Here is a 16,395-nt window from a genome sequence, read left to right as displayed (position 1 = left end):
CAAAATAAATGCAAGAAGCAAAAATGCAAGAAACAAAATAAATGCGAGAACAAAAATGAGTTCGCAAAAACAAGACTGCGCGACACTTATCAATCGATTAGGAAATATCATTAAAAACCCGTAACAAGTTGGAGGAAAGAAGGGAAGAACTATTTAAATCAGCTATAGTTTTTTACAACATTTAAGATTGATCTGAAAATGATTTTTTTCCAAGAGATGTAATTTGTGTTTAAAGTTATTTTATGTAAAAAATATACTTACATACACAACATCCAAACAATATTTTCAATGTATTTCGGATTTAAATAACTCGATTCGGGTTTGTGCTTTTGGTTGTAACATTGTTTACTTTTATTTCCTCAATAAATTTACTGACTGTATATCTTGTAATTATCTTGTGTTCTTTTCTCATTAAATACAATAAAACTAATGATACAAAAATTAAAACCTAGTAATCCTCATTCTGACTGACCGCATGCGATTGGTATCGGAATTTCGTTTTTTTTTCTTACGATAGTGATCTTTTTGGTGGTTTGCTCAATTTGGTTGTTAAAATTGGGATACACAATTCCGATGTCCTGATCTAATCCGCACGCACTAAAATTTTTGGTTGGATAACGAATCATACAATTTTCCCAGACTATTTCACCGAAACTAAACCGTTTGTCTTTGTTTGTTCTAAAGAGGTTTTATATTCCGCCAGCGCTCAACTAACCCGTTATTCACTAAGCAATTGTTTTCATAATTTTATAAACTTGTGATATTTCCGTTGCTGTCCGAGGAGGTTTGCTTTGTATTGTTCTCTCGTTTTTGTAGGGTATTTTTTCCTGAAGCAAGTTTCGGGGCTGTGAGGTGCGCGGTATTGTTTTTGTTTTTTGTTTTTACTTTTTGTCACTAACAAACATGTATATGCTGAGGTTATTAGGGATGAGCGGCTTCAAACTCGGCCGCTTATACTGTGGTGATGTGTGGCTTATTGCACCCACTGCTGCTTATAACGGGGGATTAAGCTTACTTAGTAAGCGTGGTTGGCGATGAATAAGCTGCCAGTTCCGGCGGCACCGACGACACCGCCGCCGTACTTGCCGAGGGAAGCCTCACCGTTGGCCTGGAAGGGGAGAAGCAAAAAATCGTGATGTTTGTTAGGAATTTATGTTTCGAAAATTCTTTGAAATATCTATTTGAAACGCAGGTATACTTTGTCGTCGATTCGAGAAAACATGATAAATGATATAGATTGTGAATTAAAAAAATACTTTAACATTTGATTATGAAATAAAAATGATTTGAGATCGAAGTGAGGGGTGGGGGACAAAAGATATAAAAAATATAAAAAATTCAATAACATGGTCTCAACATTTGAATATACAAAATGTTCTAAAATGCATTGTTTGTCATTATTAATTTTTAAAAAATGTAAGATAGGACGAAAAAAATTTAACGAATGTTTTTTTTGCGTTACTAAAAATCAAAAATTTTCAAAATTCAAAAAAATTCTTAATCTTAGCATGCCAAAATTGATTCTAAATACAGGGGAATGCATTTAAATTATGCCATATTGAAGGAACTGAAAGATTTTCAATTCTAAAACAAATGTGTCGCAACTCTTTTTGTTGACAGTGTAAATTTACATCATTTTGTGTGTAATTTCACATATTTCTCATAAGATGGGTGTCGAAGGAGGGGGGGGGAGGTGGGTGATGGTTTCCACTTAAATAGTTTTTAAATAATCCAATTTATCAATGTTTTCGAAATAATAGTAAACTAACTTTTGAAATATTAAAAAATATGTGGAGTCGGATTCGGAATCGACTAGAGTTGGTGGGCCGGAGTTGGAGTCGGAGTCGGAGTCGGTTGGATCTGAAGGCCGGAGCCGGAGTCGGCTAATCCCAGAAAGCCGGAGTCGGAGACGCTTGAAATATGACACGACTCCGCAGCCCTGGTTTCAACTAAACTTTTGACAGTAGTTCAGCAGTTCAGCCAACCCATCAGGAGGATTTAAATATTGTGTTCCTTATTCGCCGAAAATATCAATTTAAGCAAGGAAAATTAAAATGACTGGAAAACATCGAAAAAAATAAATATAAAACTGAAAACCGAGTTTAATTTACCAGGTTCATTGGTACATAATTTAACGGTGCAAATCAATCATAATTTTTCCACCAAGATTTTTGGTATAGATATTTTATTTTTTTCAAAACTACTTGAACTATCGAAAAAAAAATTATGTATCCTCTAACGTTGTATCCACAAAGCGACTTGCTATAAAATTTTACAATCAGATTGTTGCAGGATTGATTCTAATAACAACAATTTCCTTGGTTGTTGTGCAACTTTAAAGTTTATTTTATTTTTGGAAACAAAAAAAAACGCATCTCTTATTGAGGTGTTATAAAATTGGTCATAAATCAAATAATATTTTTTTTAAGTAAGATCAATTTATAAATCACTGATTCCAAAATAAGAAAAACTCCAACAAATGCCAAATCAATTAAAACTTATTTTTCTTCATTTTTCAAGCAGCAAAATATGTCCCCATTCATCCCCATTCCGGCTGTCAACTTATTCCTGCCCGGAGGGTTCCGACAACCGTTGAAAAGAGATACAATAATCCATAAATTTCCTTCGCCATCCTTTTGTGTATGCTCGGAAAAGTTTCACCACATCCCCAATCCTTCCGGAGGAAAATCGGAACACTGCTCCTTCACGGGGAAAAAAAAAGTTCGCGCCAGAGCGTCGACCGAGCCCCACCCACAGCCTCCTTCGATTCCAACTCGTCACCGTCGTGCTAACTTGTCATAAATGCATTTTTGACCAAATTGAACGCCATTTTGTGCAGCTCACAATGCCTCCCCTTATGACATTCACAGGTCCCTAAAATTCGATTTCAATCCTGAGATATTCGATTGAAAACCGAAAAAACTTCGTACATTGTTGTCACTTTTTATATGAAAGAAGTTTCAATCTTGTCGTGCTATCTTGAGACAGCCTGGAAATTGATGTAAGTGCGACAATTGACCAAAGGGATTTCAGGTCAGAACGCGTTTGACACAAGTACGAGCTCGACTACTGTAAATATGTTCCAAACTTTTCGGCACCCTCAGCCTCCCGGAAAAGATCCGGCTGCAGTTTTGTATGGTTTGACGTTTGCGGAGTGTACCAAAAAAAATGTAAACAAATCACTTCGTGCATCGGCAAAACTTCGGGGCAATGCACAGAATGGCAACAAAAAAAAAACTTGTTTGTTATTGTTTACATGGCGTGCTCTCGTTTCTTATTTTTTAAGTTAAACATTAAAATGCGTTTTTCTCGGAACGTCAAAATGCGACAATATAGCACGACTGCGTCGAACTTCTTTGGACGATGTTTGTGTGGCGAGCACATATTTCCACAAAAGAAAGTCACTTGCATGCGCCCTCCCACATACAAACACACAAGAGCGTTTGGTTGCTCATAACCGGTCAGATTGATGGGTTGTTTTTCCGGTTGAAGGGAGTGGCCAGAGATGACGTGATTGAAATTGTACCATTTATGTTCTGATTTTTGGTTCAATGATCCGAAATCGTCAGCGCGAAAAACAATGTAAGCAAAAACGAGGGCACACAATGTAAACAATAACAAGCACGTTTTGTTTGGCTGACCATTCAGCGGAATGTGCCGAAGTTTGGTTGAATTTGGTTGCCGGAGTCCCGAGGTATGATTGAAAATGTTTACAGTAGTCGGGCAAGTACGTGTGTCAAACGTGTTCTGACCTGAAATCCCTTTGGTCATTTGTCGCACTTGCAGCAATTCCCGCAGTTTTTCTGTTTTTGTTGAATATAGAAAGTCAAAACGTCAAACTCAATTTGACCCAAAAACGACATGCGACAGCACGATCATGACAAAGTGAAGCACTCTACCACGTAATTTCAGGACAACACCTTTGAGAAGGAAGAGCAGGACTTCCCGGAAAGGAATAACAACTCCTCCCACGACCACGTACCGTGACCTTCGGAGCGTTCAATCCCTCAGCTCCTCAGTTATGAGGACGGATTTGCAATCTATTGTCTCAAGAGAAGATTAGCTTTTCTTCCTTCTTGGCTGAAAAGTCGGTCGAAACAATTCAATTAAATTTATCGGAGTGTAAAACACCCCTCTCCGCCCCGGGATGCGTCTGTTTATCCACGAAGCGAGACCGATGTGGTGGGTGTTGGATCAAAACAACTTTACGAGTTCCGGAGTGGGAACCGTTTAGCGAAGCTCTCTCGTTCTGCTGTTATTATTGATTGGAAGGGACCGTGTTGGGTCAGATGGCAGCCCCAGGGCAAGGTCAATGGCAGACTGGCGAAAAACACGATAGTTTACACAAAGTGCCCGATATTTTATGGGTTCGCTCCAAGATTCCTCTGACCAATGTTTCGGTCGTAAACAAAGCCATTACCAGCGCTGGGTAAACAGCTTGCGACGAGATTGTCGGAATCCTGCGCTGGACAAAACAGCTGACAAGCGTCATGTCCCACTAGCGATACGCACCGGGGAACGCTACAAATGCGTGGGAATCATCAGCTTCCTGAAGCGCAAAATTTGCATTCAACGACATCGCAAAAACATCGCACAATCAAAACCCCGCTCACCAATGGTCAATTTTCCTGGAAAAGGGGGTTTGCATACGTAACGAAGTCAAAGCTACTCCCCTCTCTCGGGTGTTCCGTTGCCCGATAATCAGCTTACTTATGATCCTGGCCACGATTGGGCTGTTCGGACGGTGGTCATCCTTTCGGTTGATCCCACAGCCAGAGCAGCCGGCAGGATTTTGCATAATATCAACTTTAGCATATTGGTTCCGACGGGCAGAGACTGACCGACCGCAGTGGGGACACAAGAATGGAGATTTGGATGTGATTTGAATACATTGTCCTCGGGGGCTTAGGCAGCTATTTTTAAGCTGGTCAACATTGAAGGTTCTTTGGGGGTCCTAGAGCTTGAAGGGTTACCTCCACTTTAAAATTTCTATTAAAGCTCATGGAAAGTTGAAAATTTCAGACATTTCAAAATGGCAATTCAACCTCCAACCTCAAGCAGTCCAAACCAGCTGGACCAGATTGACAATTGCGATTAGAATTGTAATTACTCTCACTGTGTGTACTGCAGGCAATCCCCTATTCCTCGCAATCAAAATTAAACCTCAGCTCATCATGAGACTTTCATTGTTTGCTATCCAGGGTCAGACTTGGGGGATTCCCCTCCCAATAGTATCTATTCGGTACATCTCCTCGACCCGCATCATAATCATTACGTGATTCATTGTTCAGTTCGAGCAAAATGTTGGATTCACTGAACTGGAGGCCAATTCGGACCGGGAACTGGAGTAGTCCTGCATTTCTGGGCCAGTTTGGGAGAGTAAATTTTTATCCAGTCTTTAAATATTTCGTTGCTTTCATGCCCACATTGACTCAAATTGCTGGCCGCAAATTTGCAAATTGCATAATACCTCACTCATGTTTGTGGGCACCTCCATTAGAACAAGAAGTTAACCAGCTTGTAGTCAAAACAACGGTCCCAAGAACACACACTTGAGAGGCGTTAACACATCTCTCGAACGCTCTCAAACCCACACGCCCGAGTCCACAGCTGGCCACTTCTGGTGCCAAGTACCATTGAGCGAACCCGCCCCCAGTTTGTTCTACCTCTTAACGAGCGTGTCTAAGGTTGGCGCTGTCTTGTTTGCCTTTCAACACACCACTCACTAATAAGGAGGGGGCTCCGATTGGTCTCCCCCACAAGCTCCCCAGATCTTGAACCTCGCTCCGGTTCTAAACTAATCGGCAAATACTACAAATATCAACCAACCTGAGCCCCGGGACTGTGTCGAGTGGTAATTTGTGCTTATCAGCTGACTAAGCCTGTCCTGAACCACCTCTCCTTCTAGCCAGTTTTGATTACATAAAGCTCCCCAACGCTCACCCTGGAACATTATCCAGTTTCCGGTGGGATTAGAGCTTAATCGGGGTGGAAAAGCCAACGACGGGAAACAGCAAACAACTTGACAATGAGTGGAGGAGATGTAGCGAGAGGCTTTAAAGCTAGACAGCTGTCCGTGTATCGGGTTGGTCACGTGCGGGTACTGCAAGAACCGGATTTGACGCAAAACGCTAACGTTGCCAGGATTGACAAGATTTCAGTTTATTTTCAAATTTCTATGGTATGACTAGTCCAAGTTTTCAAAATAGAATCAATATAGAAATCAAATTTCTCACTCTAAAGTGGTTTTAAAAGTAGCAATGTAACTAACTGATTTAAGTTCAAATGTTTGCAAATCAAATTATTTCAGTTTAATTAATCATAACTCTGACCTTTGCGAATTTAATTTAAAATTTTTGTCTCTCTCTTCTTCAAAATTTCCTCAAAAAGTATGTGGGCAAAAATCATGTACGAAAATTTAAATTTTCATTGAACAAACTTGTAAAATACTCAGAATACATTGCAAAACGTTTACTTATGCATTTTAAATCAATCAATTTTCAATGTTAAAACAGCGGTCCATTAGTTACTGCGATATTGACATTGAACAATTCTCTACCAAAACCGGAAATTGAATTTATTTGTATTTTTTTATTTGGCTCAAACTTTGTGGGGACCTTCCCTATGACAAAATATGCTTTTTTGCGGCATTAGTTCACCCATACAAGTCTCCGTACAATTTTGGCAGCTGTCCATACAAAAATGGTATGTAAATATTCAAACAGCTGTAACTTTTGAGTGAATTTTCTGATCAATTTGGTGTCTTCGGCAAAGTTGTAGATATTGTTGAGGACTTTTGAGAAAAAAAATAGGTACACGGAAAAAAATGCAGATTTTTTGATCAACTTTTGTTTCGCTAAAACTCAATTTCCCAAAATACGTATTTTTTTTTTGATTTTCGAGATTTTTTGCTATGTTTTAGGGGGGCAAAAATCCGCAACTTTTGAGCCGTAGAGAAACATGGTCCAAAAATCTGCCGCCGAGTTATGCTTTTTTGAAAAAAAACAGTGATTTTTGGAAAAAATCGAAGTTTTATGCAAAAACAAGTTTGACATTATTTTTTAATGCAAAATAGCAAAATAGATTTTTTTAAATTTTGCTATTTAAAAATATGTTAAGAGAGCAATTCCTGCCCAAAACAGGATTTTTTTAGGTACTTTTTTTCTCGACCCTCTCCGATTTCAATGAAACTTTGTAGACATGACAAACTTGTAGGAAATTTGACGGACTTTCCGAAAAAAATACACGGAAAGAAAATAAACTCTCCACTTTTATGAGATTTTTTAATTTTTTAGTTTAAAAGTCAAATATAATGGTGAGCCCACGAGCAACTCACCTAAAAAAATACAAAAATCATTTACTGAAATTGTTTTTTTCAAAAGTGCTCTAAAAGTCAAAATTAACAAAAACCGAGCACGAGAGTCGATTCTCCAGACAATTTTACATAAAAGTCTCCATATTGACCATTGTCCTAAGTCCAATCCTTGTGAAGTTATAGCGGTTTTAAAAATAAAAATGTTGAAAAAATAGGGTTTTTGATGGTTTTTGGCAATTTCTATAAGACAGACTTAATTTTTCAGTCTCGAAAATATGTTTAATGGAAAGCTCGTCAAATTTCCCATAAGTTTGTGATTGACCACATTTCAATTGAATGTATGGGCTCACAGACATAAGCTAATTACATTGCTCATGACTGAAAACATAATATTTTTTCAGTGTAGTGTAGTAACCTGGATAGTAAATTAGCTTATATCTGTAAGCCCATACATTCAATTGAAATGTGGTCAAACACAAACTTATGGGAAATTGGACGAGCTTTCCGGTAAAAACAGTTTCGAAACCGAAAAATCAAGCAGGTCATATAGTAATTGCCAAAAACCATCAAAAAACCTATTTTTTCAGCATTTTTATTTTAAAAACCGCTGTAACTTCACAAGGATTGGACTTAGAACAATGGTCAATATGGAGACTTTTATATAAAATTGTCTGGAAAATCGACTCTCGTGTTCGATTTTTGAAAATGTTGACGTTTAGAGCACTTTTGAAAAAAAAAAACAGTTTCAGTAAATGATTTTTGTATTTTTTAAGATGAGTTGCTTCATCCTGCATTTTTCGTGAGTCATTTTGTAACATCTTAGGCTATTTTCACAAAAATTTTGAACGAAAAAAAATCGTGGGCTCACCTTCAAATTTGACTTTTAAACTTAAAAATTAAAAAAATCTCAAAAAAGTGGAGTGTTTTTTTCTTTCAGTGTATTTTTTTTCGGAAAGCCCGTCAAATTTCCTACAAGTTTGTCTTTGACCACTTTTTGATAAGATGCAACGGCTTCGAGATACAGCAATATTTAAATTACGAAACACAAAAATATTTAAAACACTTACGCCCATCTCAAATGTCATTATCGAGTGTAACCGGCTCCATATACACAAAAATGGCTTTTATAGGCCTAGGATAACATGTCTACAAAGTTTCATTGAAATCGGAGAGGGTCGGGTACAACCGATTCCCTATTTGACATGGAATTGCTCATTAATAAAAAGTACTCAAGGCAGTTAAATATTTCCAAAAAGCTAAGAAAACTTCCAGATTTCTTATTTAAACATAAAACATAAAACTGCTTAAACTTATTTTAGACATTTATATAAGACAGATGTTTTTTGTAAAAAAAAGCCTGAAAAGTCAAGGTTGATTAACAAAATATCACTTAAATTGCCTTTAAATATCATGTTGATAAGTTTACAATAAATAATTTTGCAAGTCTTTTTTCACTATGAATTTTTGTTCATTTAAAAAGTCCGCACTAGATACCGTCCAGATTTGATTATCTGATAAAAAAAGCCATAATTTCAGCATTTGCATGGAAAAAGTGTTTCAACAACTCCACCGGTTCATACATCTCCTGGAAAAAAAGTTGGAAATGTCTTTTTAATATAAGTTAAGGTAGACGCATCTGTTTTGGAACTACCTTGTTATATGTGATTCTTGACATTCTGCCGGATCGAATGCAACAAGAACCATCAAAATCGGTTGAGTTTTCGCCTAGAACCAGCCGGTTGAAGTTGCATTTTCAACTTTTTTGACGCCGTTTGTGCTACAAGTGTTAACATGCATTTTACACTGCTTCAGTTGTTTTGCAATCATTAATTTTCAAAAAATGAAAGATTAGACGAAAACAAAAGTTTTAGCGAAAAAAAACTTGTGCATCGAAAATTTTTAAAAATTCAAAAGATTTTTCAAATTAACTCAAACATGCTAAAAAAAATTGATTTCAGCTGATTGTACTTAAATTTCCATTGAGTTGGACCCCTGGTTTAAGGTAATTTTTTGTAACCAAATGTATGATTTTCTCGTAAAATCCTGAAACGAGTCAAGTTTAAAATTCCAAGCATTTTGAAGAATATATGGTCATCAAGTCAATCTTCTGCAAATTATATTTAGATAACAAACACCTATAAAAAAATCAACCAGCACCAATCCTACCGACTCACGAACTATTTTCCGAAAATATCATCCATCTCTCAAAGTTCATCGTTCCAATAACTGTAATGGTTCCACGAACAAATCAAATCAAACGATTGCAATGGATGCAATTGCCAGGCAGAACACCGAACCAAAAACAATTTGTTTACTCAATAACACAGCATTCACTGTGTGCATTTTTGTAGAAATATTTCATATTTGCAAACTATAACGGGCCCAGCAACTGTGCTGAACTAGGATGAGCTGTGAACTTGACCAGTCAGTCTGGCCATCTGTATCGAGCGTGTGGAGGTCGCCATCTGGCGTTGCTCTTTTGGTGGGATTAATTAAAATTACTTGGACGCCGTTTTGATGGCGAAATGAATCAGCTGTTGAAATGGGTGATGGGAGGAAATTTTCTACCAGGAAATGGCTTTCGTGGGAATTTTAATGATTAAGACGTTTGAAAATGGTGGGGAAAAGCAATTTAAGTCATTTGAAACGAGCAAGTGACTTAATTTAATATGTAAACAAACATTTTTAAAAGAAAATTTCAAAACAAGAAACAACAGAAAAAAGGAAAATTGTGATATTTTCTATCGGAAAGGTTTCTCAAATCGATGACAATTTTGTTTAAGGAGGATATAAGAAACATTTAGGAAGGAATTATTTACAACAGTCAATCTTAAGCCTAAAAAGAGTAAAAACCATGCAACTAGTTAGCCAATCATTTTTTTTTTTTTTTGTACAAAACCATAAACCTTTATTGTCTCTCAATTCGATACAACCGAATGCAATAAATTTCGTTATCTAGTTAAAACACAAGATTTTGAAAGTCTATGCAAAATTATAAAAAACGGAAAACATAAAATAAACTGCTCTAAGAAACTAAAACGTCAAAAAGTTACAAAAAAAGGTCAGGAAACTTCAAGCAAACGGTCTCTCAATAAGCTCAGAATCGATGCCAAAATGTCGCGACACTTTTTTTTCGCTTGAACTTCCCCGACCTTTAGCTGACTTTCTTTTTCAAGGTTAGAAAACACACGCTAACTAAAACATAACGAAAGGCGGGGAGAAAAACTGTGCGCAAAAAACAGAGTTGTAAAAAATTGACAAGTAGAAAAAGGCAGTTTGTTTTGGAATGTTTGACGCGGTTCGAAGTTCCCTCTTTGTGGCGATGCTTCTTCTGCTTCTTCGTCTTTTGTTTGTTTGACGCGCGACACTTTTGTTTGTTTTTTTTTGTGTGTGTTTGTTTTGCTTGTGAACGTTTGTGTTAGTCCTATCGCTCTCTCCTTATATCAGTGTCAGAATTAAACTTTAACGCTAATGTTTACGGTTCGCATTTGACAGATCGCGTGTGAGGTAGTGTGCGCGTGTGTGTTAGTTAACTGTCACCTTAAAAACAATAGAAAGTGTGCTTAGGTGTGTTATTGTTGTTGTAACAAGTGCATTTCGAGTGTGCCAATTGGACGCTGCAGCATCGTTGGAGTGGTGGTGGTGTTGTTGTTGTTGTGTCTGCAGACTGCCCATTGTTCTCTTCTGCGTTCTTTGCTCTCTCTCTAGTATGCGTGCGCTTTGACAAACAAACTCGCGTTGGCGGCGTACGAGGGAATCGAACCGGCGACGTACTTTGCTTGGCATGCCAATCCGTTAGCCTGGAGGAGAGTTTGGATTTCGGGTTGCAAACGAAAAAGAAGAAAGCGGTGGAAGAGGATAGGGGGGAGAGGACGTGCAATTTGGTGGTGGAAAGGTTAGAAACTTGGTTTAGTAAACACATACACAAAAAAAAACTTATAAAACTAAATATTTACATATATACAGAAAACATGATTAAGGGGAAAAAGGACTTAGATACGGAAGAGGATTTTGTTCATTGTAGTCTATCGTTTTTTGTCTAGTCTTCAGAATAAATTTGCAATATCAAAAAAAATGTTAAATCATGTTTATTCCCAATTTGAAACCACAAACCCTTGGATTTTTAACCAAATTCGGTAGTGGTTTAATGATCAGTATCCATCTGTCATAATGAACAACATTTCACCGAAAACCGATTGTAAGATGAACCATAATGAATTTGTCTCTTTTACTGATATTTTGTGAAAATTTGAGAATTTCACAAAAAAAAAATCAAAATGAAAATGCATTCAAATCTTGCAAATAATAAAAATTTTGAATTTTCGAAAAAATACGATATTTTGTGAAAATTTGAGAATTACCAACAAATCTTATAAAGTGAAAATGCATTCCAATTTGGCTTCGTTTGATTCGTTTTTGCGAATTATGAATCTATGAGTATTTTCGAAAATACGATAATTCGTTTATTTTTTTTGAGTATTTTTGCTTTTAAACTTACTATATTATCAAAAAATATATTCTGAAGTTCTAAAGCTTTGCAAATTCAACATGATTTGGTTGGAATAAGTCAATTTCAGAAATAGATTAAAAGTGAATGATCGTTCGTTATCTTCGATAACATAATCGTAGATTATTTTTCATTATTTATTTATTTATTTATCAAAAATACAAAAAAAAACTTTAATTTAATGTTTTTTTTGACTTGCTAATAAATTTTGAGTTCATGTTAAGGAATTTTATTTATGATTTTTGACAAATTCAATCTTTATGAATGTGAATATATTTTTAATGTTATTTTTTCAAATCCATAATTGCCTTGTAAACATTTAGGATACTTGAAAGATTGCGTTCGTTTCTGTCTATGTATTTTAAAAATAATTTTTGAAATTGTGATTTTTTGTGTGTAGCTTTGAATTGATAGCCGGGTAATTCTCTACCAACTCACACAGCAGTTGCCCCGACCCCTCTTCGATTTGCGTGAAACTTTGTCCTAAGGGGTAACTTTTGTCCCTGATCACGAATCCGAGGTCCGTTTTTTGATATCTCGTGACGGAGGGGCGGTACGACCCCTTCCATTTTTGAACATGTGAAAAAAGAGGTGTTTTTCAATAATTTGCAGCCTGAAACGGTGATGAGATAGAAATTTGGTGTCAAAGGGACTTTTGTGTAAAATTAGACGCCCGATTTGATGGCGTACTCAGAATTCCAAATAAACGTATTTTCATCGAAAAAACACTAAAAAGTTTTAAAAATTCTCCCATTTTCCGTTACTCGACTGTAAAATTTTGGAACATGTCATTTTATGGGAAATTTAATGTACTTTTCGAATCTACATTGACCCAGAAGGGTCATTTTTCATTAGAACAAAATTTTCATTTTAAAATTTCGTGTTTTTCTAACTTTGCAGGGTTATTTTTAGAGTGTAACAATGTTCTACAAAGTTGTAGAGCAGACAATTACAAAAATTTTGATATGTAGACATAAGGGGTTTGCTTATAAACATCACGAGTTATCGCGATTTTACGAAAAAAAGTTTTGAAAAAGTTACTTTTTGCGTTTTTCTTCGTTTCGTCGTCCGTGTCTGTCGCGGGTGACTATGAACGGCCATGATCGATGACGACCAACTTTTTCAAAACTTTTATTCGTTAAATAGCGATAACTCGTGATGTTTATAAGCAAACCCCTTATGTCTATATATCAAAATTTTTGTAATTGTCTGCTCTACAACTTTGTAGAACATTGTTACACTCTAAAAAATAACCCTGCAAAGTTAGAAAAAATACGAAATTTTAAAATGAAAAATTTTGTTCTAAATGAAAAAAATGACTCTTCTGGGACAATGTAGATTCAAAAAGTACATTAAATTTCCCATAAAATGACATGTTCCAAAATTTTTTACAGTCAAGTAACGGAAAATGGGAGAATTTTTAAAACTTTTTTAGTGTCTTTTTCAATGAAAAATACATTTATTCGGAATTCTGAGTACGCCATTAAATCGGGCGTCTAATTTTACACAAAAGTCCCTTTGACACCAAATTTCTATCTCATCACCGTTTCAGGCTGCAAATTATTGAAAAACACCTCTTTTTCACATGTTCAAAAATGGAAGGGGTCGTACCGCCCCTCCGTCACGAGATATCAAAAAACGGACCTCGGATTCGTGATCAGGGACAAAAGTTACCCCTTAGGACAAAGTTTCACGCAAATCGAAGAGGGGTCGGGGCAACTTTTCCCGATTTCGTGTGAGTTGGCGGAGAATTACCCAGCCATGAAAATTAATAAATAAATTTAAAGTGATTTAATATTTGGGTAATTCTCCGCCAACTCACACAGCAGTTGCCCCGACCCCTCTTCGATTTGCGTGAAACTTTGTCCTAAGGGGTAACTTTTGTCCCTGATCACGAAACCGAGGTCCGTTTTTTGATATCTCGTGACGGAGGGCGGTACGACCCTTCCATTTTGAACATGTGAAAAAGAGGTGTTTTCAATAATTTGCAGCCTGAAACGGTGATGAGATAGAAATTTGGTGTCAAAGGGACTTTTGTGTAAAATTAGACGCCCGATTTGATGGCGTACTCAGAATTCCGAATAAACGTATTTTCATCGAAAAAACACTAAAAGTTTTAAAATTCTCCCATTTTCCGTTACTTGACTGTAAAAATTTTGGAACATGTCATTTTATGGGAAATTTAATGTTCTTTTCGAATCTACATTGTCCCAGAAGGGTCATTTTTTCATTTAGAACAAAATTTTTCATTTTAAAATTTAGTGTTTTTTCTAACTTTGCAGGGTTATTTTTTAGAGTGTAACAATATTCTACAAAGTTGTAGAGCAGACAATTACAAAAATTTTGATATATAGACATAAGGAGTTTGCTTAAAAACTTCACGAGTTATAGCGATTTTACGAAAAAAAGTTTTGAAAAAGTTGGTCGTCATCGATCATGGCCGTGGCCGCGACAGACACGGACGACGAAACAAAGAGAAACGCAAAAAGTAACTTTTTCAAAACTTTTTTTTCGTAAAATCGCGATAACTCGTGATGTTTATAAGCAAACTCCTTATGTCTATATATCAAAATTTTTGTAATTGTCTGCTCTACAACTTTGTAGAATATTGTTACACTCTAAAAAATAACCCTGCAAAGTTAGAAAAAACACGAAATTTTAAAATGAAAAATTTTGTTCTAAATGAAAAAATGACCCTTCTGCGTCAATGTAAATTCGAAAAGCACATTAAATTTCCCATAAAATGACATGTTCCAAAAATTTTTACAGTCGAGTAACGGAAAATGGGAGAATTTTTCAAACTTTTTTAGTGTTTTATTCGATGAAAAATACGTTTATTCGGAATTCTGAGTACGCCATCAAATCAGGCGTCTAATTTTACATAAAAGTCCCTTTGACACCAAATTTCTATCTCATCACCGTTTCAGGCTGCAAATTATTGAAAAACACCTCTTTTTTCGCATGTTCAAAAATGGAAGGGGTCGTACCGCCCCTCCGTCACGAGATATCAAAAAACGGACCTCAGTTTCGTGATCAGGGACAAAAGTTACCCATTTGGACAAAGTTTCACGCAAATCGAAGAGGGGTCGGGGCAACTTTTCCCGATTTCGTGTGAGTTGGCGGAGAATTACCCATTTCAATATTTATTTTAAAAATTACATCTAATCTTTATTTGAGAAAATAAGACTGAAGTTTAGACAATTTTGACTCAATTTAGCAAATATTATTCACCACAACCACAATGAATAAAAAATCATAAATGAAACTATTATTACAACTAAAGTTGGGTTTTTAATGTTTTTAAAGTAATACAAAATTAATCAATTTGTTCAAACAGTCAAGAAGTTTAACTTTTCAAAATGAAATCAATTCAGGTCAAAACCTGAATCAAATCGAACCAATTAGGAAGAACCAATTACAAAAAATCAATCCACAGTTTCATTCATCCTCAAGCGACCTTCCCAGCTGGCCCAGAATCACTTCCAGGTGCGTCGGCGGACCATTGCATTTCTGCAATCGCCAGCGTCAGCGCAAATTGTGTCACACTTCTTGCCCCCACAGTACGGGATAACCCTTGAAGCGCCGAGGGAGCTTTGTGACGATATGATATTTTTTCGATTTTATTTTTGTTTAAATTTCAAACTCTTCCATTATTTTGGTAAATATCTGAATTATTCTTAGTTGTTTTTTTTTCTATAAAAATGTTCATATTTTGCATTTAATTATAATTTTTCTTAATTATATTTTTTCTTTGTAAAGAACTGGGTTGATACTATTCTCTAAGTTATTCAAGGTTCAAGGGTTATTTTAAGTTCAGAATTCAATCAAAAATAAAAAAAAACGCTTATTTAATCCTTGATGCTTCAAGAGTTACTCTTTAACGGCATCGCGTGCACCTCCCAAACATAAATAAACAAAACGCGCTGTGCGCGAAACCTCAAAAGAGGGTGCTAATAACCCCAAGGTAAGAATAAAAAAAAACGCCGCGAAACGCGAACCAATTACCTGCAACAACGTTTATCGTTTTGCCACGATCTTCGCGTGCGACTTCCAACAACCACGCAACCTGACGTCAGACGCTCTCGGGTTGGTGGAATTGGCAAAACAGCTGCCAGAGCAGCAGTGCTGCCAGCCAACGCACGAAATCGTTCTGGATGTTATGTCATTCTAGGAGTTTAGTTGGAAAAGTTAGACTGGTTCCAACTGAATAAAAGATTTCAGAAAATCACCAAAACTTTGAACCAGTCTACAGCGTGGAATCAAACCCGGAGCTGCCGCCGCTCTGCGGGATGTTCAACATTGACCGAGATTCGCGAGAAGTTGGGAGTTCAACTCGCCTCTAAAGTAGGTTGAATGTCATGTGTGCGTCGGTCAGTCTGCAACAGTTCGTCTTGTCAGCGTCGTTATGGGGGGAGACACTCAAGATGATGTATTGCTTCGTCTTGAGGATGAGTTTTTGGAATCGGATATGGGGAGCGAGCAATAACAATGACTAAATTGAACAAAAACACGGCCAGTAAATGAAAGATAAACACTGCAGTTATCTTGAGGGGGAAGAAAGGCTCAAGGTGCA

General features: G+C 36.5%; 1 protein-coding gene across 3 annotated transcripts in view; it reads right to left on the bottom strand.

Annotated features, from left to right (window-relative positions):
* Positions 1 to 327: 327 nt before the first annotated feature.
* LOC6042037 (fructose-bisphosphate aldolase) overlaps positions 328 to 16,395 on the bottom strand; it is a 31,939-nt gene continuing 15,871 nt past the window's right edge. For 2 of the 3 annotated variants that reach the window (XM_038259772.1, XM_038259773.1), the window contains exon 5: positions 10,191 to 11,115. In XM_038259772.1, coding sequence (XP_038115700.1) covers positions 11,020 to 11,115 — 96 coding nt within the window. In that variant the 3' untranslated portion in view covers positions 10,191 to 11,019. Of the gene's footprint in view, positions 1,109 to 10,190; positions 11,116 to 16,395 lie in introns of those variants that run through there. The other variant, XM_001851146.2, reaches the window with a different exon arrangement.

Source organism: Culex quinquefasciatus, chromosome 3 (genome assembly GCF_015732765.1).
Source record: "Culex quinquefasciatus strain JHB chromosome 3, VPISU_Cqui_1.0_pri_paternal, whole genome shotgun sequence".
In the NCBI taxonomy this organism is placed as follows: domain Eukaryota; kingdom Metazoa; phylum Arthropoda; class Insecta; order Diptera; family Culicidae; genus Culex; species Culex quinquefasciatus.
This window is presented reverse-complemented; position numbering and strand designations above follow the sequence as displayed.